The sequence below is a fragment of the Trachypithecus francoisi genome, unplaced genomic scaffold (assembly GCF_009764315.1).
Source record: "Trachypithecus francoisi isolate TF-2019V2 unplaced genomic scaffold, Tfra_2.0 Lachesis_group10, whole genome shotgun sequence".
NCBI classification, from domain to species: domain Eukaryota; kingdom Metazoa; phylum Chordata; class Mammalia; order Primates; family Cercopithecidae; genus Trachypithecus; species Trachypithecus francoisi.
In genome coordinates, this window is record NW_022681455.1 from 67,201,805 (window position 1) to 67,229,465 (window position 27,661).

The following is a 27,661-nucleotide window of genomic DNA, read 5'->3' on the forward strand; positions in this document are numbered from 1 at the left end:
TATATATTAAAAAGCACAAATGCATATTTGTAAGATGGTATGACTGCCTAATATTAGGTCATTATATATCATAGCTTGTTTTTAATTAAGTTAAAACAAGAAGTTAATATTTAAAGTGAATGGTGTACGCATAAGTGAAATGACACCAAAAAGGTCTGAGTAATGTTTTCAGAGTGAAGAGATGGTGTTTTCAATGGTAAAAACAAATAATGGGCAGTTTTTAAAGTATTTAAACTATAAGGACAGAGCCTAGAACAGCCCCTATTAACAATGACCACTATATCCACACTTGTAGACCAAATAATAATAAATATACAATTTTCATTTACTATGAAAAGACATAAAATATTTTTGAACAAGAAAAGTAGAAATAAATGGTTATTCTAATGACATGAATTTAGAAAATTGTCCTGTGTGGTGTAATAGAAAAACAAACTAACTTTTTTCCTATTATGCTCTTAACATTCAACATAATACAATTCTGACACCAGATGTGTGGGGTTTTTTTCCCCTACTCATCAATTATCCAATGGACATCAACTGGATGTTCTATTAGTCAATTCATGTCTGACACTATCTACCTGGAGTTAGCGTCAGATTCCACAGGTTAAGGGCTCATTCGCACAAAACCGACCCCTACTTCAGAGGTCAACTGCATATCTGGGCCTTCGTTACTTCTGTTCAACCAGCTATAAACTGGAAGTTTCCATGACCCCCACCTCAGGTTCTGTAGTTTGCTAGAGTGGTTCACAGAATCAAGTAACTCTTTCTTACATTTACTGGTTTATGGTATCAGTAAAGGATACAGTTGAAGAGTCAGAAGAAGAGATACAAAGGGAGAGGTCTGGAAGGGTCCCTGAGTTTAGGAGCGTTGGTCCCCGCGGAGTTGGGGTGTGACACTCTCCTGGCACATGGGTGTTTTTGCCAGCCTGGAAGTTCTCTAAACCCCATATTTTGGGATTTTATGGAGGCTTCATCATGTCAGCAAGATAAACAACTAACTATATTTCCAGCCCCTCTCCCCTCTTCAGAGAATGCAGGGTGGGCTGAAAGGCCGAGTTTCTAACTGTGGCTTGGTCTTTCTGGTGATCAGCTCCTATCAAGGAGCCCACCAAGAGTCACCTCATTGGAACAAAAGACTCTCCTGTCACCCAAGAAACCCAAGAGATTAGAAGCTCTGTGTCAACCGGGGCCAAAAAACAAGTATTAGAACAAAAGTTTATGTTAGCAACCTATTGTTAAGGAATTTACGAGGGTTTTAGGCGCTCTGTGCCAGGAACTGAGGGCAGAAACCAAATATTATTTTATCACAATATCACATCTTTATATTGAAGTTATCATGAAAAGTTAAGAGAAAGTGTAAGTAGTGAAGGGATATGTTGTGAATGAGGGTTGTCTGATTTACCAGGGCAAGAATGTAAAAGACCATTGGAGATGGCAATTAAACCAAGTAAAAACTTGTATCAGAAAATTATTAGAGGCTGGGCCTGGTGGCTCATCCTTGTAATCCCAGCACTTTGAGAGGCCAAGGCAGGTGGAACACTTGAGGTCAGGAGTTTGAGACCAGCCTGGCCAACGTGGTGAAACCCCATCTCTACTAAACATACAAAAATTAGCCGAGTGTGGTGACGGGTGACTGTAATCCCAGCTACTTAAGAGACTGAGGCAGGAGAATTGCTTGAACACAGGAGGCAGAGGTTGCAGTGAGCCGAGATTCCACCACTGCACTTCAGCCTGGGTGACAGAGTGAGACTCCATCTCAAAAAAAAAAAAAAAAAAAAAAAAGAAAAGACAAGAAAATTATTAGGGAAGTGATGGTGGTTGAGCATAAATAGAAAGAGAGGGAAAAAGTAGCTTTGGCAAGAGCTGTGATATGAATATTTATTTCTTTAAATAAGAAAAGAAAAGTCAGTGAGTAGTTACTGAAGTCAACTGCTAAGAAACCAGCTCTTGACTTACTTAGGTTGCAAATTCCTCTTACAGAAGTTCATGGTTACATAAGAGCAGTACAGCTACCATCATTATTAAGTTCCCTGATAATCCCCCAGCCTCATTTTATTTATCCCAAATTCCAATTTTCTAAAAGTAGGAAAATATCATTGATTAGTGTTTTACCTCCTACTCTTGTCACTGAACACTGGTTCTGGTGATGTCTTCCAAGAGATAAATGACTCAAAGTTGAAAGCAGAAAAGAAAAGAAGCCCCGAACCAGTTACCCCTGTGGGCGGTCAGTTTCTGACAGATGGAATTTGGATGCATTCTTTGTGCCCTTATGAATGTGCAGTGACAGATTATGGTAGTGAGATAGATGTCCCAAGTCTCTGAGCAAAATCATGTTGATGTTTCCAGCAACAGGTATCTGGTTAAGTTATTCACCTGCGACCTAAAAGTCTTGGCCAACTTTGCAGTTTTCCTTGTGTGTACAGTGGCAAACCCTGTTGTGCCTCCAAGTAAACTGCAATGCTTAGTCTTTTATGTCACATGGATAATTTATGGACATTCTTGGTGGAATTTTGATAATAAAATCTCATTTGTACTCAGGGCTCCCAAGGACCAGTTGGAGAGCCAGGTATTCAGGTAAGCTACTTAACTAATTTTTTAGCACAGCAAAGCCAGCTTGCTTACTTGGGGGAAATGACTGAAAGACCATCCTCATAAGTAACTGTTTTTATTTCCCTCCTTTTCCAGGGTCCTCGAGGTCTTCCTGGGTTGCCAGGAACTCCAGGGACTCCAGGAAATGATGTAAGGACTTTCTTTATCTACCCTCCCCCATTTTAATCTGCATCTGTGCCAATGTGCAAAGATTGAACATGGACACCTCTGTTTTCAGGGAGTTCCAGGGAGGGATGGAAAGCCAGGCCTGCCAGGCCCCCCAGGTGACCCGGTATGTAGACAGACCTTGTCTGATTTATGTATCTTAAATGCACCCAGAAGCCAAACAACCTCCCAAGCAAGTTTTGCTGTCCAAATTAATTAGAATGCTCAGTGACTGCTTGGTGATTTTGTTTATCCCCATTATTTTGTCGAGAGAAAAAGAATTCAGGCTGGGTCAGCACTTCTGTGTGTGTGATGAATACTTATTTCCTAAGGGTATAATTCAACTGTACAATTTTGCCCCAGGCTGAGCCTTGGCATATAATGTCTCAATCCCACTGAAAATTGAGATAAAATATATCGCCATGATTTCTATTTTTTCTAATGCTAGTGGCTAAATGAATTTCATTTTTCTAAATGAAATTTTGCAGGTAAGTTGCCTACAGTATGGTACAGATCCATTGATTCTGTAGCTTTAAAATGTCGCAATGATTAAATTATGAAAACTGACTTGAGTAGGCTCTTAGAAAATGGGTTTAGGCACTAAATGTGTGTTTCAAAGTTTTATTCTAGGTTAAACCTTGCTTTGAGCAACAGTGAAATCCCTTTAAATAGCCTCAGACTCGGCAGTTATAATTTGAGAGGCCATATGGTACATGACATTGTATTAAGAGTCTTGTATAATAAAATCCAAATCTGGCTTCTCAGTTCTAAACCTCACAAATCCTTTCTACCTCCCACAGTGTTTGGGCCTTATGTGCCTTTATAAGCTACGTGTGGAGGCATATTTTGGCATTACTTTAACGCCACTGTTGAGTGAATCACTTGTGCATTTTTCTGGGAATCTTACAAAATTTTACTTGGGTTTACACAGTGTCTCTCTGAAAGAACATCTGAAGACATGTGGCCAAAATGTGGTCCAAATTCCTTCAGTGTTTGTCTTGCCTATCACTTAAGCCAACTGTAGGTTCTTTTGAACTTCCATGAGAAATAACTTTAAGGCAAACTTACCTGGTAGTTTTCATATTTCTCAACAGCCTGATAATGTGTTTGCCAGAGGAGTGATTTCCTTTTAATAAATAATTTATCTTTATGTATTATTTAAAACCAATAATATACCAGGGATGGCATAAAGGTTACCATGAAAATATAAAATAGGGATGCACAATCAAAATGATGATATGTGTTTGCACATTCCTGAGAGAATAGTGAACATATTTCAAAATTTGTTCTGAATTCTATCAGTGCCATGTACACATTTCTTGATACGAAACATAATGTTAAGCCAGTGATTCTAAAGTGAGACACTAGAAGTTTCATGGCATTTTGAGGAAAAATATCTATATTGTACTGTATGTTTATATTGTATTGTGTTCATATATAAATACATATCTTTGGTTTTACCTTCTTAACCACAGATTGCACTTCCTCTCTTGGGAGACATCGGTGCTTTGCTCAAGGTACTCTATTGCTGTGTAAGAAATTATGTGTTAATTTCCAGAAAAATCACAAAGAAAATATTTAGCAGAAATTGAGTCAATTGCTTAGCTGGAACTACAATTCAGTTTTTAAATGGCAGGACATCTTTAAGATAGGAAAATAAACATGTATCTTATATATCTTGTGCCATTTATTGTAATTCTTTCACTCTCTTCTTTACCAGCCTCTCATTTTGGGTGGAGCAGGGGTGGAGGGCAGTGGGTAGTATAGTTATGAATTGGCTACAGGGAAGGAATTATGTCATTAGCACCCTGGAGTAGATTATTCTCTCTTCTGGAGGAACATCTTTCTCTTAATGGGTGTTGACTCACCCTGGCTCACTACTGTGAAAGCGAATCCTTCTTGCTAAATCTGGCCTGGTCAGTTCCAAGATGAAAATCAGTGCTGCTCTATAAATAGCCACTTACAAGGCTGAATTTTGATGTCATGGGATTTTACAAAATTCCACAGTCGAAACCTGCCCTAATACCTGTTACTCTGTTCAATAAAAATCACCTCTACCTATTATCATCTCAGGGAATTAATCTTGCTATCTCTTTTTTAAATCTCTAACACTTCCCTGTATTTTATCAGTAAAATATACTGGGGGGATGATAATGGCACATATGTAAGGGTGTGTATTTGCATGTTTCTGCCTGGTATGCTAAGACTGAGGGAGCCCACATGAAAATTAGGCTCTTGACTTCATACTCAAACACAATGTGTTGTATCTTTCTTTGTATGAATGGACATTGTGTATGTGTACGTGCACACACACAGACTATAGTTAGACATATATAATTTAGTTTGTATTTCTAGCATTTAGCCCAGTGATTTACACAATTATTTGCACAATAGTAAGCAGGCAGAAATATTTGTTTAGTTGAATACAAAAGACTTGAGTTCTAGCATATACATTTGTAAAGTAGAGTTTTGAGAATAAATATATAAACATAAGTGTAAATATGAACATAAATATAAAAATATATTAAAGGAGTTTCTAAGACCTCCAAAAGCCAGCAGTTTTTATAAACCAGAGAAGAATATTGGTCAGAATTTCAGGAAAATCTTATATTTATTGAGTTAAAATTACAGGCCAGTCAATATGCCACTTTACTTATATCATCTCATTTAATTTCCATAATAATCTTATGAGTTCAGCCTGTTGCAGCATTCCCATTCTATAGATGACAGACCTGAAGTTCTCAACAGTTAAGTAACTTTTTCAGAGTCACACAGCAAGTATATGTAACATTAACACAGGAACATAGGTCCTCAGACATTAAGTCCTAGATTCTTTACGAGACAGTGGTGTTGGAAATAGCAAGATTGCAGGAGTTATATCATTTCAGAATACTTAGGGTTCTTTAAGGATGAGAAACCTGTATGCTTTAGTAGAAATGAATATACTGGTAGAATATGGGATCTCACAGAACAGATCAAAGGACCATGAATAGGCTCTGACAGGAAGCAGAACCAGGGTTCCAGGGCTCTCAGAAGTGGAACTAATTGACAGTCTCACCCAGGAATCATCCCTCTAATGAACGCGCTCTGCCATTGCTCCAGTCTCTGCGTCATTTCACTGAGGTTCTGAGTCCATAGAGAGCAGGACATCTTGACTGATAGTCTCCACAAACTGTATACAATAGAAGCAAGGGGAGGCATGTAGTTCCCCGAACAAAGTCCAAATACAGGAATTTAGATTCTGGGTTGGATCTGTCAGGCCAATGTAATAACATCATGTTAAATCCTGATCCTGTTACCCCATACGTTAACGCTATATCTCTCTACCTTGAGTCTTTAGCCAATTTGATCATCCTGCTTTCTGTTTGCAAAAATATCTTTGATTAAAGTATTAAAAAGAACTGGCATAATTACAGGCCCCTTCAAAGGCCTCCTTTTAGATTAATCAGTATATCAGTCCCTCTTTGAATGACATTGTGTATTGGTTAATAATTGATGCATCTTTATTCTTTCCATGAGAAAATCTTAAGACATTTTTCCAAGAATGTTAATAAAACTCAATTATTTTAAATTTACCATTCTGGTAACCCTAACCCAAAGAAAATGAAGTCAGTTTCAAATGACTCTTAGAAATTGTATTTGTCATAATGATTATCATTTCTTAATGTTTTACCAAAATAGTCAGTTGAACAATCTCTTCTAAAATGTTGCTCCATATTGATAAGCCAAGGTTTTGCTCCATATTGAGATGTCATGTTTGTGTCTGCAGATAATTATCTTTTTCATACTTTTTGAAATATGGAAATCCTTTTGTTTCTCTTAAGTTCTCAAGTGTCTTTTTATCTTCATAGTTTTTCAGGTATCATCAGTAGTGGTTCTATAAATATATATATTTAACTCCTGTGCCAATACATTGTCCCTGTGAAATAATCCAGGTGGTAAAATTCATCTGGAAATTTTATATATTCAGACTCTAAGAAAGACCACCATGAAGAGAGCTGTTTAACCCAGCATGTTTTTATATACTTTAAGTTCTGGGGTACACGTACAGAACATGCAGGTTTGTTGCATAGGTATACATGTGCCATGGTGGTTTGCTCCACCCATCAACCCGTCATCTACATTAGGTATTTCTCCTAATGCTATCCCTCTCCTAGCCTCCCATCCCCAACAGGCCCCCTTAGTGTGTGATGTTCCCCTCCCTGTGTCCATGTGTTATTGTTCAACTCCCACTTATGAGTGAGAACATGCGGTGGTTGGTTTTCTGTTCTTGTGTTAGTTTGCTGAGAATGATGGTTTCCAGCTTTATCCATGTCTCTGCAAAGGACTTGAACTCATTCTTTTTTATGGCTGCATAGTATTCCATGGTGTATATGTGCCACATTTTCTTTATCCAGTCTATCATTGATGGGCTTTTGGGTTGGTTCCAAGTCTTTGCTATTGTGAACAGTGCTGCAATAAACATAAGGGTGCATGTGTCTTTATAGTAGAATGATTTGTAATCCTTTGGGTATATACCCAGTAATGGGATTGCTGTAACCCAGCATTTTTGAGATGATTTGCCTTATGTATTCATCAGGGTTCTCTAGAGGGACAGAACTAATGGTATATGTGTATATATGAAAGGGAGTTTATTAAGGAGAATTGACTCATGTGATTGATTACAAGGTAAAGTCCCACAATAAGCTGTCTGCAAGTCAAAGAACAAGGAAGCCAATAATGGATCAGTCCAAGTCCCAAAACCTCAAAAGTAGGGAAGCTGACAGTATAGCCTTTAGTCTGTGACCAAAGGCCGAAAGCCTCTGGCAAACCACTAGTGTAAGTCCAAGAGTCCAAAGCGAAGAATATGGAGTCTTATGTTTGAGGGCAGGAAGCATCCAGCACAGGAGAAAGATGAAGGCCAGAAGACTCAGCAAGTCAACCCCTTCCACCTTCTTCTGTCTGCTTTATTTTAGCTGCACTGGCACCTGATTAGATTGTGCCCACCCATATTGAGTGTGGGTCTGCCTCTCCCAGTCCACTGACTCAGATGTTAATCTCCTTTGGCAACACCCTCACAGACACACCCAGGAATAATACTTTGCATCCTTCAATCCAATCAAGTTGACACTCAGTATTAATCATCACACCTTGCAAGCTTTTCAGTATCATGCAAATTTAGTGTTCCAAGGAGCCCATGTTTGAAAATCAGATTTACAGTGCTATTCATTATGTCAAAAATATTGAATTTGAATAGCCATGGGCTTTCTTGCCAGCTTCTTATCAATGGCAAGCTTCACTTCTTTTTCATGTTTAAAGATTCTTCCCTTTAGGGAAAAGGATGGAAGAATGGAAACTTAGGTTGTCCTACCTTCTTTCAACTGTTAAACTATCTCCCCTACTCAGTGGCCCTTATTCTGTGCCTTTCTTGGTCATATTCTTATTCCAACCATTTATTTAAAAATAAGCCTATATAGAGCTTTTCACACACACTCTTTCTTTAGCTGTGTGATGAGAGTTATGTTTATCTTATGAGCTCAGACACTGGAAGTCAAGCTTTCTCACCTCAGCTAAAGGTTGCACAGAAGGCAATGGAAAGGTAATTTCACTTAGATTTCCTATCGTCACTTGGATTTGACCTAGGAGTCAAGTCTTTGTCAGTCAAGTAATTATTTCTCTAGAGTGCCTGCACCAACAAAATGTTAGTAAAATATATGTAGTTGGAGAACTAATTTTGCTCCCACAAGGACAAATCCTTTCTTTGCAGTTTTTTGTTGTTGTTTTTAAAATGATTTATGCTATAGGTTGTATGAATTCTGTAATCGTACTGGGTTTTCTAAACTTTATTACCACTCCCTTTTAAAACATTCTACTAAACAATTGAACTTCAGTTTTTGTTCTTGACTTAGGTGTCTTTTCCTTATTTATTTGGAATTTTCTATTATATAATAAATGTCATTGGAGACCTGCTTTTAAAATAAAAGCTCATCAATATCATAAACAGATGTCACTGATGAGCTTTGAAAATAGTTTTTACCTCACAAAATTAGTGTTTTTAAATTGGATAAATCAAGTTTCTGAAAGCAGAGTGACTTATCTATATCACTCATCTCTGACAAAGGTTCCAAAAGAACTTCACATCACATGAAAACTCACCTTTTAGATGGCTTTTATGACTCTCTCCGTAACCTTATCTTTATACTCATTAGAATTTCTGTGGCAACTGCCAAGCCAGTGTCCCAGGGCTGAAAAGCAACAAAGGAGAAGAAGGAGGCACTGGTGAGCCTGGAAAGTATGATTCCATGGCCCGGAAGGTGAGAAGCCTGACTGAATGTTTACGAACCCTATAGGTTACATGTAGTGCATCCTCTCAGTTCTGCTCTTCCTCTGTCCTCTAGGGTGATATAGGGCCACGGGGTCCTCCAGGAATCCCAGGCAGAGAGGGACCAAAGGTGAGAAATTCTCTCTTCCACTTTCACCTTGGGACCCTCAATTCAGTATGAAAAAAAGGAACCCGATATTTGAAAATATACAACTTTTAAAATACATACATGTATATATAGATATATATGGAGAGAGAGAGAGAGACGAAAAAGCCACTTGCAAATGTTGCCATTTATTTGTTCCCTGACCCTGTCCAAATTACATGCCCCAAGTGTTCTTAGAAGAGATTTTTTTCATTTCCAAAAGATAAGAAAAATGATTGTATGTGCTAGCTGAATGTATTGTCTTTTTAGGGAAGCAAAGGAGAGCGAGGCTACCCTGGGATACCTGGAGAGAAAGGCGATGAGGTAACAGATTCTTTTCTGATTATACAGTCCTAATATTGATTCTCTTTACGTGGCTCAACAGAGTAAAAATGTTAATTTTTCTATAGCTCAGATCTAATGCTAGAACCAGTAAAAACAAAGACCACTTAGAGCTTTTAAAATGTTGACACATTTTAAATGACATGTTTATGTTTATTACCAACGGTCCAGTTTTAGAGACAAGGAAAGTAAGGCACAAAGTTAATATGTCAGTTATAATTTTTCTGTTTTCATTTAGCAGATAACAATTCCAGCTCTCGCAAAATAAAAGTAAAGGAAAGGAGGAAAGGAAAGTCTACTCAAAAAACTCCCAGGGTAGCTAAGAGATTTAAAGGAATAGTAGTTGGACAACCAGACTAGAAGTAAGGGCATTTGAGAACCCAGCAGAGCTTCCCTGGGTACCACTAAACTCTAATTAAACTTCAGCGACCTTGGATTGTCTGCGTCTTTGCTCAGCTTTCAAATTCTTGGGAGAAAAAAAACTGTCAGAAGAATCTTCTTGTTCTAGTTTACATCAGCTGGTCACCCTCTGGACTAAGGTTCCAAGTCCAGTGTGCTTTTGAGATAATAGTATAATTTTCTGACTCTAAGCCATGGTGATGCTCAGGACATAATTTTTTTCCTACATAATTCACATTAACTCTTAGAAAAACCAATTAGAATGATGAATTGCTGTTAGTTTAAACAGTTTTGATACTAATAATTCTTAATGAAAGTAAGTAAGCCATCTGGCATGTATTAACGTTGATGTTATTGTGGAAAATCATAACTATATAAAGAAAATCTATTTTTCTAGGTGGAGTTATATTTTACATTACAGCAATCATCATGTACTATTGCTTCTAATTAATATTGCTTGTAATCTAGAAAACTTGGAGGTTTGATTTTTTCCCAAGTTAAAAATTTAATACCAAATATATTCAATATTTATTTTCATCCATAAATAAAACATTATCTTCAAAATAAGGTATTGTGCTTTTGCTTCCTCATGTTCCACAGAAGGTTTTACTAAAGTACAAGCACAATAACTGATTTTCATAGTTCAACAGCTTTGAACTGCCTCCACTCAAAAGGTAGGCTTTAGAGGCAATTGAGAAGGTAATAACGAAAAGATCAGGAAATAATTGGAATTCAGGTTTTGTATAAGTAACGCTAAGTTAAAGTCACTAGAAGTTAATTTTCATTGATTCTGCAGGGCATTTTTCTCTCTTAGTGAACTGGAATCCATTGTTAATATTCCTCACACTTTAGTGGGCTTTTTCTTTGGCACCCCTCATAAATTCTTTAACACAGTTCACAAAATTGTGCACAATGCTCGTCACATGGGGAGTTCCAGCAAGTTCAGGAGATTCTTTTCCATTGTTTCTTCACATCACGTGAATAATATGAATAAATCTGAAGTAACCTATTGACTCCTTTAGGCCTTATAGAGGGAGTAAGGTGTTGCTGTTTTCTCTCTAGCAGATGGGAAATAATGAATATAATCTCATCTTCTACTTGGTCTCAGATATTATTTGAAATTACAATTTGTTGATTTGTCAAAGTGAATAAAACTTTGACCAAAAACATATGCATTTCCAGCTGGCCAATAAACTATACCATTTCAACACACTGTATGAACTTAATATCTAATCTTACAAAATCTCAAATGTCTATTCTACTCTAAGTGGAAAACATAGAGGGACACCCCATCTCTTTGAGACTTCTAATTATTATGTTTTTCATCTGTTTGGAAAATGAGAGAGAGGAGTTGCCTGCTTGTTTATTACTCTTAGAAAAGCAACATTTTCTTCCACATTTTTCACAGACGTTGTTGCACAGCTCAAGGTAGCAACTTGGAAGATGCTAATAGAACACATGCTAACCTTTGATGGAGTGATTTCTTGCTTGAAATTCAAGTCTTCCTATAATATTTTAGGGCAATAATTGATAAATTAGACATGAAAAATATCATCAGCCAGATATTATAGCAACAGAAAATATTCTTGGTAGCAACTGATCTGGGACTTGCAAAATGAAATATCAGAGCAGGGTAAGAACGTAGCTCCAATGATCTCCGAATAGCTCTGCAATAAATTTTAATTTGTATGTTAGTTTGGCACTGTATGTTAAATTGACTGTCCTACTCTTTAATATGTATTTGTCTTCTTTAATGACCATCTTGTCTTCTAAAATTATCTTATTGTCCTTTATGCATCCATAGTAACTTTTACTTTTACTACAGAATTTCAGCTTTTTCAGAGAAAGGCTGCTGAGGATGATTTTTTATTTATGGACTGAGGTTTATTTTAAAGTTTAATGTAGTCATCAAAGGTTAATGAATCCCAAGCTTATAAATTAGGCTACCTAAAAACTCACTCAACATCTCTGGACTGATTCAGTGTTGAGACTAAAAGTAGCAAAAAAAAAAAAAAAAAAAAGGAATACATATATACATATATTTTATGCATGTACATATAGAAAGAATTTTATGGAAATATGGGTATTTTGAGGTAAAGAAATTTATAGTATAACATTTATTATCTCCAGTCATTTAGAGGTGCCATTATCAATGGAAATGTTTTTACCTTGCATTTATAAACCTGTATACAAGTTAATGTTAGGGGAATAAAAAGAACTAGCACCATATACTGGTATGTAGAGCCTGCACATGCACACATGCCCATGTACACACACATGCATACATAGCATACATACACACACACACACACATACACACACACACACATACACACACACACAGCCCTGCCAATGAGATTGATAAAATTTTGGAGAAAAAATATGTCAACATTCTTTAACACAAATACACACAAGATTTGGCCCAAGGACATGAGGATATGACATGAGGAATTCTAGCATGTTCAAGTAGAATTTTTAAACATTTCTTCATATCATATCACATGAATAGACCTGAAGTAACACACAACACCATTTGGCATTGAATGGACAAACCTGGAAGAACTTGGTCCTTGATCCCACTGATGCAAAGAATCTTGATCCACCTCACAGTCCTATAGAATGCTCATAATCAATATGCAGTAATATTTCCACGGCCATGTCGTATAATATTTATAAAGTATATGAAAATGCATATAATAGTGAAAGGTAAAGGAATTGTATCATGACAAAGAATGGTATAGCAATATAGAAAGAATATTTTACTCAGTAAAGGAGACTAAATCCTGAAAGAGTGGAATCATTCAATCTAGAACTTGATGTATCACATGGTTGTCTGATATAACAAAAGGATATTTTAAAATAGTTTTTTCTCATTATAGAAGTGATACCAGTTCATTACTGAAAATTAGGAAAATACAAAAAAGCACTAAAAGATAAAATTTCTCCCTATTCCCACTGTCCAGGAGGGACTTCTGGTAATAGTAATGTCATGGTCCACAACTGTATTAGTCCATTTTCACACTGCTATAAAGAACTTTCCTGAGACTGGGTAATTTATAAAGGAAAGAGGTTTAATTGACCCACAGTTCCACATGGCTGGGGAGGCCTCAGGAAATTTACAATCATGACAGAAGGTGAAGAGGAGGCAAGCACCTTCACAAGGCGGCAGGAGAGAGAGCAAAGGAGGAATTTCCAAACACTTCTAAAACCATCGGATCTCCTGAGAACTTACTCACTATCATGAGAACAGCATGGGGAAAACCACCCCCACGATCCAATCACCTCCTTCCCTCTACATATGGGGATTACAGTTTGAGATGAGATTTGGGTAGAGACACAGAGCCAAATGAGATCAACAACACCCATCTATAAATTCCAAAACCAAAGCCTCTGAAAACCCTGGAAATGTTTCCCAAGTTTGGCTTTGTTTCCCAAGCAAGTTCATTTGGCAGCCAAATCTGGCCTAACTCACACAGAGCTCGTCTATCCCACTCTGTCAGAATATCGTGTTTTGCCACAGAAATATTTGTATGTTTATTAGAGGGCACTGCTTCAGGCACTACTGCAGTGTTACATAATATTCAGTATGTATATCATGTTACCTGTGAAATGAACTGATAATCCGGAATTCTAAAACACACATCTAACACTAAAGTTTCTGATAAAATTTTTATCTATTTGTCGTGATAAAATAATAAAAGCCTGTTTGTATCATTCCCATCTTTTAGGAAGTACATTTAAAATCGTTTTAAAATGTAGACACTGTGCTATATAAGATTTGTGACTTGTATTTTTGCATCTTTTCTAACTTTTTTAAAACATGATTTTAATAATTGCAAAATATTTCATATTATAAATTGTATGTAATTTATTAACAATATTCAAAACTAATTACATAAGTTAGCTAATCTTGCCGGTTCTTCCTTGTTATATAAATGTATCAACATCCTAAATCCTATCTGGTATAATTGGTGCTATTCTACAAATCTGAGGAGGGGAGGGAGGGGAAATCTATCCATTATTATGCTTAAGCCATGAAAGGGTTCCAAATTAAATTCACCAATGAGCCAAATTTCTCCTTGTAATAAACTGATGAGCTAAAATAAATATTATATCATAAAACATATTCCATTTTTCCTAAGCTGAATGGAACTTTAGTGTAATCATGTATTTCTTCAATGGCATTCTGCCAATCTACAATCTGTATTTCCATGTTTTACCAGTACAAGATTCTTAGATACTACTGCTGACGGAATGGCTCTATAAAATAAGAAATGCTCTATGAATCACCAGATTAAATTATGTTTGCTTCAGATTCCATGTCATGGCATTTTATCTCACCCTTCTTACTGTTTAAAACTGAGTATTTGCACATATTCTTACCTAAAATTAGAAGCTAAGCTATGAGTAGGCAAAAGCATACAGAGTGCTGTAATGGATGCTGGAGGCCCAGAAGTGAGGAGACAGGCAAGGAGTGAAGGATGAAAAACTGCCTATTGGGTACAGTGTACACTACTTGGGTGGTGGGTGCACTAAAATCACAGACTTCACCATTATACAATGTATCCACATAACCGAAAATCACTTGCACCCCTAAAGAAAAAGTTACATTTTTGAAATTAGAAAATTAGAATTAAAAAAGGGTATTTGCATATGACATACATTATGTTTCTCAATTAGCTAAATAAGTGTTTCATGTTCAATGGTCAAAATATTTGATTAACTAAAATGCCTTCTTCCCAATGATATAACAGATTTTATGGTAGGAACTATCTTTTCCAGGGTCTTCAAGGAATTCCAGGCATTCCAGGTGCTCCAGGCCCAACTGGACCCCCTGTAAGTATTTGTTGAAATGACTGCACTCACGGTTTACATCTGCTGGGATGATGCGAGGTGAATTAATTTTCTTCGTTGCGTTTTGTTCTCTGTGCCTCTATGTAGATTGTCCAGCTATTGCCTGGAAAAGTAGCCTCATCCAAGCTCTCAGATTTTCATTTAGTAATTACTTAAGACTGCTCAGTGTCCTGGGGACTTGCATCAGAATTCCACCAGACCAGAAAGCAGTCTGTGATTAAGCTAGTCTGTTTGAAATAGAAATTGCATATAAAAGAGCGTTCTATTTTTTATTTATGATTTTTTGGCACTAACCTTTAGAAGAGATAGTCAAATGGCAGCACAAACTGAGAATTTATTTTCTAAAGGAAAAAAAGTGGGCTAAGGATTATTGGATTCCATTTATTGTTATTCCTATGTATAAATTAAAATACCTCTATTTTAGTCAAGGCTTTCACTGACACTCAAACACACCATCAAAGCCTTTGTGTCTTTCACTGTCTTGTTTTCCTAGAACAGAATCTCTTTTCCTTTATACTTGCCAAACCCAATCTCTTATTCAAACAGAGTTTAATTCTAGAGTCGCCAGATAAAATACAGTGCATGCAGTTAAATTTGAATTTCAGATAAACAAATAATTGTTTAGCATACGTTCATCCCAAATATTATGTTTTTATTTGCTAAATCTGGCAACCCAGCACATGCTTCAGCTTCTCCACCTCATCCTTTAGAGTTCCTCTGCCAACAGAGTCTTTACCACACCAGTAGGAATGTAATTATATATTTTTAATGTTCTGAAATAAGGATTTTCCATAATTAAAGTTGTGTCATTTATGCTTTCACCACAGTTATATAGAACAAACCTGACTTTAAATTGTTCACTAAAATTAAAAATGATGACAAAGAGTTGTGAAAGAAACCATGAAAATTATGGCTAACTCTGTTCCCAAAGGATTAAAATTAAATTTTATTTTTCAGTGGTAAAATGCAGATCATATAACTCAATATGCACACTGTTAATTCTGCCGCCTTGAAGTGTTTAAAATGTTGATCCCTACCAAAACTATAGCTCATTTAGGAAGGCATAATGTTATGTAAATTGCCATTTAAACAGCAAGACTAGATTCTTAAGTGTATCAAAAGGTTCCAATTAAGGTCATTACATGTGGTTGACCAAGGTGAAAAAGCGACCACAAATACACATTTTACCCTTCCAAGGGCTTATCAGCAGGATACAGCTGCTGTATCAGCCAGAAGAAATATAAGCTTCTAGGGCTTATTTAATTAAGATCAAATGACCTTCAAAATGTGTAAGTTTTAGTAACCAACTTCCAATACCCTTTGGCCATTTAATTGTTGTTTCTGTAACAAACTTAGTTTTGTGTTTTACAGGGCTTACTAGGAAGAACTGGACATCCTGGTCCCACAGGAGCAAAAGGTGAAAAGGTACAAAGGAAAAGCCTCACTTACCATCCAAACTGGGGCTCAGAGTGGGAGCATGATGAGACTCTTCACAGAGAGAGCCATAAAATCAAGCAAAGCCTGAAAGTAGAAATGATGGCAGAGAGTAGCTATTCTTGTAGTGGACTTGGAAGAATATCGGTCCAAAGGTTATTCTCAACATGGGAGATATTTTCCTAGGAGAAAGGATAAATAGAACATTGGAACCATAAAACAAAAGTTCAGGCTGGATTCAGGATCCTGGGCAACCATCTATGTGAAGGATTGGGTGGGGGAGCCTCCTGAAAGGATGCAAGTAATGTGGTGCGTACCAGGGAGTTCCAGCCACAGGGGCTGTCAGTTTTCTATGACAAAATACCATAGACGGAGTGGCTTATAAACAACAAACGTTTATGCACATTTCTCTCAGTTCTGGAGTGTGGGAAGTCCAAGATCAAGGTGCTGGCAGAATCAGTGTCTGGCAGAGTCTGCCTTCTTGTTCATAGATGTTTCCTACTAGCTGTGTCCTCACATAGTAGAAGGGTGACCAAGCTCCCTTGGACCTCCTTTATAAGGGCACTAATCCTATTCATGAAGGCTCCACCCTCATGACCTAATCACTTCCCAAAGGCCCCACCTCCAAAAGCTCCAGACAGCGGGCTGGCTCTCAGGACCAAGATTCTAGTAACCAAAGAGCTTGCAGAGACAGTCTAGACGTTCTGTCCCTAGACGGTCAAGAGGGAAATGTACTGAAGAACCAGGATAGCTTGTTTCCTGGGGGGATCAGTTATTGGACAGATGGGTTGCCATAGTCAGAAAGGAGGACCAGCAATAGATGAGTCTCAGACAGGACACCACACAGTTTCACATGTTTACCCCATTTAGGATCTAAACAGGCCCTATCGCCCTAGTCCAGGCAGATCCAGCAAGTAAGTGGAATAAGCCTAGCTATTTAGATTGGGGAAATAAGAATCAAGAGTCCACATGAGCCACTCAAGCAGCTTCCACCCACTCATCAGGACACGAGTTCCCTGACCAACGTGGAGAATAATGACATCAAGGAGCAAAGGAATCTCAACACATTTTGAAGGAAACAATGCCTTTATTCTAGATAGTCTCCGCACATTTTTTTTTTTTATTTTATCCCAAGGAGCTTGCCCAACTCCACCAGCCTTTTTTCTCTGTTCTCTATGGAAATTATTCAGTCGTAGACTTGCCTTTGAAGTTAATGGGAATCCCACACTGAGATGAGCTTTGGGGCACAAATGAGAGTGAAGATATGACTTTTAATTGTGCCAGAGGTGGAAAAAAAGGCTTTTCAATAGGCACATATTTTTCCTTGTTTGTTGACTCATTAGAACTATGACATAATTCTTTGAAGGACACTGCCAGTTGTCAGCAGAATATGATATGTTTTAGAGAGATAGCCACCATCAAAGCAGTTTGAGAAAAGAAACTATATGCTTGTTCTTTGTTATGTATTCTCAGGCAGAAGCAGTGCAAGAAAAACTTTACAGTTTATTTTTATTGATAAACATACAAACAAAAGATTTTATGATACTTTCGTTACCAAAAAATGGGAGGGTATTGGAATGAAGTCCTTGATTGCATTTGTGGGCTAAAATGGACTAAAATCCCTCAAAATTCTTGGACATTGTGAGTAGAAATTTTACTCTATCTGAATTCTTTTTTAATTAACCATGTCTTGCCATTTCCCCTGCTATAGAGGGACTTAAAAGATTTTATGAGGCTACTATTTTAAGAGAAAAGCACAGTTATAGGAAGAACTGCTGGGCCGGGCGCGGTGGCTCAAGCCTGTAATCCCAGCACTTTGGGAGGCCGAGATGGGCGGATCACGAGGTCAGGAGATCGAGACCACCCTGGCTAACACGGTGAAACCCCGTCTCTACTAAAAAAAAAAAAAATACAAAAAACTAGCCGGGCGAGGTGGCGGGCGCCTGTAGTCCCAGCTGCTCGGGAGGCTGAGGCAGGAGAATGGCGTGAACCCGGGAGGCAGAGCTTGCAGTGAGCTGAGATCCGGCCACTGCACTCCAGCCTGGGCGACAAAGCGAGACTCCATCTCAAAAAAAAAAAAAAAAAAGGAAGAACTGCTGAGAGACACCAGAGGGACTTCAATAGCTCTGCTTGTTATGGACCAAGAAACATCTATGTTTTGTAAAACTAAAAGTGAAATACATTTTTCAACTTTCAACTTGAATTCATTTTCACAAATTCTATTTTCAGTCTGCTTCTCCTATAAGACTAAGACTGTTTATATTGTAGTGACCATTTGCTTTCAACAGTGCTATACCACAGTTGCTTCTGTTCAGGGAGATGTGTCTGACTAGGGTGTAAAGTCAGATATTAAAGTAGGAAATGGAAGATGAAGTTTCCCTTCTGCAGACACAACACAGGTTGTGATTTTTTTTACTTGCATCAAATTATGTTCATGTCCCCTCTGGTTTCCAAAAGATGAAGGTGGTAGAAATGAGGCTCAATGTTAGGGCTGACTCAGAGCCACAATCCCAGAGCCCACTGCCTGCTCGTAGGAGAGTTCCACATTGAGAGAGTTCCCCCAGCTGCACTGGAAGTCCAGGACATAAGCACCTGGGTTGTCTGGCTCCATCTAAAAACAAGCTTCATTTCTGGAGCTCACACTGTGAGAATCTGAATGGGTACGGGAAAAGGCCTTTACCTGTCCTGTGGTCTAGAAATGTATTTCCTTGGTAAAGGAGAGAGCCCAGCTGTATGAGACTACAAGGCCGAAACAACATGGCAAGTCATATTGATTTCAGAAGACGGCTCTGTGATTAATTTCAGAAGATAGTTTGTAAACCTGGGGTAGAAACGTCTACACCGCTGATATTAGTCTATATATCCCTTGCAGGGCAGCGACGGACCCCCTGGGAAACCCGGACCACCTGGACCACCTGTGAGTTGTTCTAGGCTTAAAACTTAAAATTCATGTGTTTACTTAAGACTTTTATAACTCAGAGGTAAGACTACATTTAGATGTTTTCAAAGATAAAAGTCTTCTGAATTTTGTGTATAAATATAAATGATAGCCAATGTAGCTTTAAAGAGACCTGATTTGTTCGCCCTTTGGTTCAGCCTCAATGTGCAATGCTCAGATTTGCATACTGAGTGTCTCCCCATCTTGGATTTAGGAACCTGGGTTTGTGCTTCAACTCTCCAATTCCTGCCTCGGGGCCCCTGGGAAAGTTATTTCATCTCAATGTGCTTCATTCACAGAAAAGAGAAGGGCCAGAAAAATAGATCTTTTCCGCTGATGCGAGTTGGTAGAAAATCTGATATTATGCTATATGTGTTCATTCCCATTCATGATGTCTGAGATGCAAGGAGACTCTATTTATGTAGCTCCTAGTGAACAAAAAGTACAAGAGGCATCAATGTTTTTATTACTGTGATTGAGACAGATGCACGCTCCGTCAGGGAAACGGTGGAGAGGAGAGGAGCCTCTCTCCGTGGCAAGTCTGCCCTCATGTGGGGCCACGCTCGAATCGCAGCCGAGCCGAGCTGAGAGTCACGCCAAACACCCTTTCCTACCCCACCTCACTGGAATACTTTAGTAAACCAAGCTCACCATAGAAAGGGCAGAATTGACCGTGACTTTCTGAAGACAATGAGGATTATTATCAGTCTGCGTGCAGTTGCATGCTTTGTAGACGTAAATGAAGAGATTAGCACTCTATTTCCTGAACTTGTTTCCTAAATCTGTTCATCTATGTTACTGACCTTTTCCCTTGACAAGAAAGCAGGACAGAAAGTATTTAGGGTTCCAATCCTAAAATTCACTCCTTCCCCAGTGGGCAGAACAGCAAATGTAACATGAGTTCATGAAAAGGACCTATAATTTTATAATGCACTTAAGATATCTTTGTCTTCCCTCTGAATTCTCCAAAACCACCCATCCTTCAAAACACTGATTAAATGTTTTCTTCCCTGGGAAACCTCCTTTGGAAATCTCAGATGAAAATATCCTTTGTCTGTTCAGGACGTAGCACACTAAAATATAGTAGACATTCAGTCACTGTCAGATAAATGAGTTAAATAATGAAGTAATAGATGGATGGAGCGTTTTTCTTCCATCACTAGTGTTTGGAAGATGCATGCAAATTGTCTTCACAGAACACCACTGGCCACCATCATACAGAAACAATGAAACAGTGACTTCTTCAACTCTTCAACTAATATGTGAAAACTGCAGAAAGGAAAAGACAGGGCCGGGCGCGGTGGCTCAAGCCTGTAATCCCAGCACTTTGGGAGGCCGAGACGGGCGGATCACGAGGTCAGGAGATCGAAACCATCCTGGCTAACACGGTGAAACCCCGTCTCTACTAAAAAAATACAAAAAAAAACTAGCCGGGCGAGGTGGCGGGCGCCTGTAGTCCCAGCTACTCCGGAGGCTGAGGCAAGAGAATGGCGGGAACCCAGGAGGCGGAGCTTACAGTGAGCTGAGATCCGGCCACTGCACTCCAGCCGGGTAACAGAGCCAGACTCCGTCTCAAAAAAAAAAAAAAAAAAAAAGAAAGGAAAAGACAGATTTGACTATGATTCTATACAAATGTTTAAAAGGAAAGACAAAAGATCCTAACTAAAATTTTCATATGCAAATTTTTCCTAAATGCTAAAATGTATGATTTTTTTAAACTATAGAATAAGTTCTCCTTTAAGTGTTGGTTACTCTAGGACATGTCAATTTTTTTCAAGATGTTCTTATTCTCTTTTGTCCTAAAGAATTTATTTTTGTAGAAACATCCACATAGCATTGTGGATAACGTCATCTCCCCATTTACCTTAATTTTCTATTTGGTATGAAGAGACTGTGGAAAAAAATTACTTTTCAGCAGCCAAATTGTTCCTATTCACATCTTCATCAGCACTACAGCATTATAGCCTGCAGGTCAGCAGGCTGTAAACAGTTAGTCTAAATTGGCAATTCAGAAACTGAATTTTAATGAGCAAATATTTTCCTCCAAATGTCTCATCTGTCAAACCTGAACATTAATCAAACCCCAGCTGAAAGTGTCTGTCTGCTTCAGGTGTAGCTCACACTCCCTTTTCATTTCTTTCCCTGCATTTGCTTTGGAAAAGCTAAAAATTAAAACGTTGTATTATTTTACTTAGAGTATTAAACTCCCTTTGTAAAATAGAATAGAAAAAAGTAAAAAATAGAAGAGGAATAGTATCATTTGGTAAAATGATAAAATGTAGAGATGCAAAGTACTAACTTTCAAGAATAATTCTGTATCTCACTTCTTTCTGCAGGGTATTCCATTTAATGAAGGAAATGGCATGAGCAGCTTATATAAAATTAAGGTATTTGTATTATATTTGTAATTATTTAAAATCCAGTTATAGACTGCTGTAAATTCTTCTCATCTTTCTCCTTTTCTTTTCTTTTCATTTTCTTTTGAAGGGAGGTGTGAATGTTCCCAGTTACCCAGGGCCACCCGGTCCTCCTGTAAGTACAGTTGTTTATCGTCAAACATACTTGAGCTGAACGACCACAATGAAAAACAAACAGTAAAAACCTCTTAAGTTCACTGAAAACTTCATGTTACAAAAATAGCCCAATTTTACAGCAGAAGAAAATAAGTAAAACCAATTATAATAAAATTGAGAAAATGTAAATAGCATTTTTCATGGTGCTGTCACTTTTTTCATTGCAAATCTAAGAACTAAATCAATGTCCAAGCAATCACTTTTATGAAATTTCCATCAAGTTATATTTTTTCATCTTATTCCTCAAATTCAAACTGTAATTAAAGGAAAACTTGCTAATATTTGTATATGTATTAAAACAAATTGGCCAGTGGTGTTTCTTATTCTGTAAATTTGCTTTGGTCATTATTTGAAAAATGACTTTCCATGTTTCTCTTACAGGGCCCAAAAGGCGATCCTGGCCCAGTGGTATGAATGTTCCCATGTTTTGTGTCATTTAGAATATTGGTCTTTGTTAAATTTTGAAAGAAAAGCATCAGGCAAAATGGCCTGCCTTCTTAGGTGTTCATCCATTAACATGTTAGTGTGACAAGCAGGCCACAAAAGGAATGCCAGCAGTGTGTTCTCTATTTCTGAGATGCATTAGTCCTGATGTTGTCACTGCCCTTGAGGTTTGTCTCTTTCCATCAGTATGTTTTTAAAATCATCCTGTGATGGAGGAAGACACATATAAAGCTCTGATAAATGGGACACTTTCTTCCAATAGCCCTCTTCTGATGATTGATTCAATTTTAAGTAGATTGTGGAAGAGAAATACTTACTGGAAAGAAATCCCTTAATATATCTGCCATCTCCCCAACAAAAAAGGAAGGAACTGTTTATTTGCTTTAAACGTCTTAGGCAATTATTCTGCAGGAGATGTGTTTTGTCATAAACCTGCTTATTAGGAGGAATGTATCAGGAGGTTACACTCAGCATGGAAGGAGATCATGTCCTCCCCCGCCTAAAGGACGATAATTGTTCTCAGCATCTTTCTCAACCATGGAGCCTGACCGTAAAAGTTCTGCCAAATTCAATTAGATGCCCTTTATTGCTGGGCATTTTTTCCTGTCATGCCCTTTTCAAGCATATCCTTCATGTTTCATTTGTGTATCTTTTAACCTTTGGGTATACACTTGAAACTCAAATGTACCTAACGCTGAAATAAATGTTCAAACCACTTTCTATTGCCATGTGAAAAAAATTTAAAGCCTTTTCATTATAGTACAGTTTGTTAAAACTCAACGAATAAATTTTAAATCAGCAAAGGGACAAGTCATAACAAGTAATGTTTTTATGTCTAAAAACATATTTTAAAGAGATGCATTAAAGAGCGGTTTGATTTTATTATTGGGAAATATACATTAAAAGCCAAATTGTTGTCCCCTGAAAGCATTATTTCAACTAGTTAGGATCATATTCTGTAATTCAAAGTGTCCTTTGTTTTACTATTCATGCACCCTGTCTACCCTATCTTTACCTGAAACCAACTATGTGCTTCATTCTAATTTTAATTTTCTTACATCTTGTTGATTAAAAAATGTCCTCCTGGTCTTTCCCTCTCATACTCATATGCACAAAACAGCTTCTCTGAATCATTTAAGAGTACCTAGGCTTCTCACTGACTTTTTGGGAACATTATTTGAAGTTCTTGCATTAATAACTGCAGACTAAGATAAGAACTTTTTAAGTATTATAATAAAGGATAAATTAAAATTTACTGGCATTGACAAGGGGCTGGCAACGAAAATGTAGACCTATTTGAGTAGAATTTGAAGATTAATCTTCAAATTTCTTAGCTGCAACAAAGGATAAAGAAAACTGATGGAAGCGTGTTCCTTGCTTTTAGAGATGTGAATTAAGTGAGTGAAGCACAAAAACAGAAAACTGCAATCATGAAATTAAATACACATTTAGTGTACACATTCAGGCTTATCCTAGATAGAATTTTGAAGTTACTCTTTTGGGTTCTCTGTCAGCAGCATCCTGCAACTCTCATCTTCTCCCACCATCTGTCCTGTAGGGAAAAATAATAGTTCATGCCAGAGAAATAATCCAGGAATGATAGAACTGTAGATCACAGAGCAAAAACTTGATAAGTCTTTTTGAGGTGGGAAATTTATTCTTCCAACATTCTTCAAATCCCATGACAATAGATCTGCCTCACTATTTCTAATCTTCTCCATAAACCTTTCTAGAGGAATATTACCCTTAATTGAATTTGTTGTCTTCTGAGGTGCTCCATTTCGTTCCTTTGGTATTCAGTTTATAAGTGATCTTCAATTAAATATTTAATTATTAGCTACTTTCAAGCAATTATTGATTGAGCACCTTCTCTGTCTTAAGGACTGTTGAGAATGTAAACAAAGAGAATCAAAGAGTGTGTTTCCTTTGTCAGCAACCTAGGGACTCTTCTACAGAACTTTATGCAGAACAGAATCTGAACTTTTTTTTTAACCAATTGTCAAGTTACATATTAGGGGACATTTTAAAAGATTTCTGAAACGTAGAAAGCATATCAATTCATATGTTCACTCATTAAGTATTCTGTAATAAGGGCAATGTTGTAAATAATAATGAAGTTATATCCTTGGTAATATTTTTGAAGCAGATTAGAATTATGTATGTGAAAATACACTTACATAGAATACAATTTGAAAACTTCTGTTTCTTCGTGATTATGTCTAAAGCATCCAGTGTCCTAAGAAAATATTTGCAGTGAACATTAATTTATTAACAAGAAGGCATCAAACAACTCCCCACTTTATCTCTTTTTTAACTTAAAGCCCTAGTGCAAGCTTGTCCAACCCATGGCCCGTGGGCTGCGTGCAGCTCAGGAAAGCTTTGAATATGGCCCAACACAAATTTGTAAACTTTCTTAAAACATTAGGAGATTTTTTTTATGATTACTTTAGCTCATCAGCTATCATTAGTGTTAGTGTATTTTATTGGAAGACAATTCTTTTTCTTCCAGTGTGGCCCAGGGAAGCCAAAATATTGAACACCCCTTCCCTAATGCTTTTTTTGTTCAAAGTTAGCAACTTCTTTCACCACAGCTTCTCCCAATGTGTTCCTTGAGGGTCTACAGGCTCCAGTTAGCCTGGGATCATACACTAGAACATGTAAAGATTTTTAAAAATAGAAAACACTAATCTACCCCCTTCCAGTGACTCATCAACTTGAGCAATAACTTTTAGTGTTATTGGAGATAATGATCCTGGGGTCAACTTCTTAAGCATTCACAATTCTTGTCCAGCTGCAGAGAATACTTAAAGATGATAAACACTGCTTTGAGTGCTCCATCTTCATTTACTCTTAAACAGTTTATTCTTATTCTCTGAAAATCTAGCAGCACCAGGTAGCTCACAAATTGGCAAACTTTATTAAAGCCCCGTCTTTCATTCTAGTTCTTATTGAAATTGGAGTTATCACTGAGCAGAGGGATTCATTCTGATTAGATTCTCAATCAGAATAAAAATGATTAATCAGAAAATATACCTCTCTGGAGAATAGCTTTCACTCTCAAACTATTTTCAAACACCAAATGCAATAATACGTTGCTTAAAAACAGGGCATATCGTTTCCTTGCTAAATTACACATCAATGTTTGGGGTGGGAAGGTTAAGCAAAAAATATCTTTGCTTTGGAAACCAATGCTTAAAAACGTTTTGATTATTGCTCCTGCATTTCTTATGTTTATATTTAACAGGGAGAGCCTGGTGCAATGGGGTTGCCAGGATTAGAAGGATTTCCAGGTGTAAAGGTAAGCACAGAAGTTAGAAATGTGTTCATTTATTCAACATTCAAAATTGTTTACTGAGCACCTAATGTGCCAAACACTGTTTTAGGCTAGGAATATATAAAGGAACAAAACAGACAAAAATGTATGTACTCATGGGACTTACATTCTAGCAAAAGGATATAGAAACTAAAAGAATACACATTTTAAAATTACATCTTATGGTTGGGGCTATGGAAAAAAACAAAAAGTAGATTGGGTTAAGGACGATTAGGAGTGCTGAGGGGGTAGGAGGGCAGTATCTGAGCAAAGACCTGAAGGAGGTGAGAGGGAAAGCCAAGTCCCCTCCAGTCTGGAAGAATAATGTTCCAGGAAGAGGAAACAGCAGGTCTGAAGAGCCCGAGACATAAGATGTCCTGATGTGTATCCAAAGAGACCAGGGGAGGGAGTGAGGGGATAGTGGTAGGAGATGAGGTCAGAGCGGCGAGGGTGGAGGTGAGAAGTGGACTCCTCATGTAGAGCAGTGCTACTCAATGTACAGCCAGTGGAGAACCAGTGCCAGTCTGCAGACCCTTTGTTATGGGTTCCGTGGCAAGGTTAGTACAGAGACTGAGAGGAAGCACCTAAAAACATGTCCAGTAATTAGTCTAAAATGTCTAGCAAGCATGTGATGGTAGAATTATCTTTGTTCATGATATATTAGAAAATAAATAAGAGATTGCTCTTTTACCGCAGGAAGTTTGAGAAACACTAATAAAAAGGGTTAAAAGTCATTGTAAGGCCTTTATCTTTCACTCTGTGTAAAATGCAGTCATCAGTGGTTTCTGAGTATTGGCGTGAGGGAACTTGCAGCCAGAGGGTGTGCAAGAGTGGAAGTAGGGAAGCCAGTTAAAAGATATCCAGTAATCCAGGTGCCAGTTGATGTTGGCTCAGATCAGAGAGGAAACAGTGGAGACAGTTGCTCCTACAATATAGTGAAATAATAATTTCTCTGGTCAAGGTCATCCATGACTTCTACATTGCTAAATCCAATGTTCAATATTTGACCTTTCTACCTGGCCCCATCCCCATTCTACTTGACCTATCTGCAGTATTTGAGACAGGTGATCACTCCTTTGCCCTTGATTCATTATTCTCTCTTGGATTGTAGGCTGCCAAGTTTTTCTCCTGCCTCCCTGGTTACTTCTTAGTCTTCCTTGCTCCTTCTTCCTTTTCTTCTTGATCTCCTATTACTGGAGGGCCTCGGGGCTCAACCCTTGACTCTTTTCTCTTTCTAAAAACTCTATTGTCATTCCCTTGGTAATCTTATCTAGTCTTTTCCGGCTTTATGACAGCATCTCTATGCTTAGAACAGCCAAATTTATATCTCCACTTAGACTTCTTTTCCACACTCCATACTTTTATATCATACTGCCTACTCAATACCTTCACTTTGCTGTCTAACGGATATCTCCAAATTTGGTCTCATGTACAAAATTAAACTCCTGATAATTCCACCCCTTCAAAATAGGCCTTGCTCATAGCTGTCCTCATCTCAGATGATGTCCGCCCTATTTTGCAAACTGCTCAGGTCATAAAACTGAGGGTCCTCTTTGACTCCTCTTCATTCTGTAATAATCCAATCAATCTGAAAATCCCATCAGTGCTACCTTCAAAATATATCCATATTTAGCAATGTAGAGGTCATGGATGACCTTGACCAGATAAATGATTATTTCACTATATTGTAGGAGCAACTGTGGACTTGAATGGATTTAAGAGAGAACTAGGAAAGAAAATAGAGACAGCAAGTCAGTATAAATAATGCTCACAGAGTTTTGCTGCAAAGGATAGCAAATAAATAGGCCAGAGGCTACTAGAGGAAGTAGGGTCAAGGTTTTATCAGATAGATTTTGAAGATAATAAAAATATCAGACTGCTTATATGCTAAAGGAATGACTCAGTAGAGGGGAAGATGGGAATGATGATGCTGGAGAGAGAGGAGAGAGTGCTCCACCAATGTCTTTAAGTAGCCTAGAGGGGAGGGGACCTAGTGCATATATGGAGGGTTTGGCTTGAGAGAGAATAGTTTATTTACAGTGAAAGGGGAGAAAGCAGAGTATGGGGGCAGAGGCTGATAGGCGGGAAGATGTATTGGATGGAGTCTACAAAAGTTGTTTTCTGATTGCTTAAATTTTCTCAGATAAAAAGGAAGCAAAGT

General features: G+C 37.7%; 1 protein-coding gene across 1 annotated transcript in view; it reads left to right on the top strand.

The window, feature by feature from the left end:
- COL19A1 (collagen type XIX alpha 1 chain) overlaps positions 1 to 27,661 on the top strand; it is a 330,132-nt gene that overhangs the window by 266,843 nt on the left and 35,628 nt on the right. The window contains exons 28-41 of the mRNA XM_033217563.1: positions 2,542 to 2,577; positions 2,689 to 2,742; positions 2,831 to 2,884; positions 4,233 to 4,274; positions 8,946 to 9,050; positions 9,135 to 9,188; positions 9,474 to 9,527; positions 14,727 to 14,780; positions 16,170 to 16,223; positions 19,105 to 19,149; positions 21,507 to 21,557; positions 21,658 to 21,702; positions 22,125 to 22,151; positions 25,432 to 25,485. Coding sequence (XP_033073454.1) covers positions 2,542 to 2,577; positions 2,689 to 2,742; positions 2,831 to 2,884; positions 4,233 to 4,274; positions 8,946 to 9,050; positions 9,135 to 9,188; positions 9,474 to 9,527; positions 14,727 to 14,780; positions 16,170 to 16,223; positions 19,105 to 19,149; positions 21,507 to 21,557; positions 21,658 to 21,702; positions 22,125 to 22,151; positions 25,432 to 25,485 — 729 coding nt within the window. The remainder of the gene's footprint in view (positions 1 to 2,541; positions 2,578 to 2,688; positions 2,743 to 2,830; positions 2,885 to 4,232; positions 4,275 to 8,945; positions 9,051 to 9,134; positions 9,189 to 9,473; positions 9,528 to 14,726; positions 14,781 to 16,169; positions 16,224 to 19,104; positions 19,150 to 21,506; positions 21,558 to 21,657; positions 21,703 to 22,124; positions 22,152 to 25,431; positions 25,486 to 27,661) is intronic.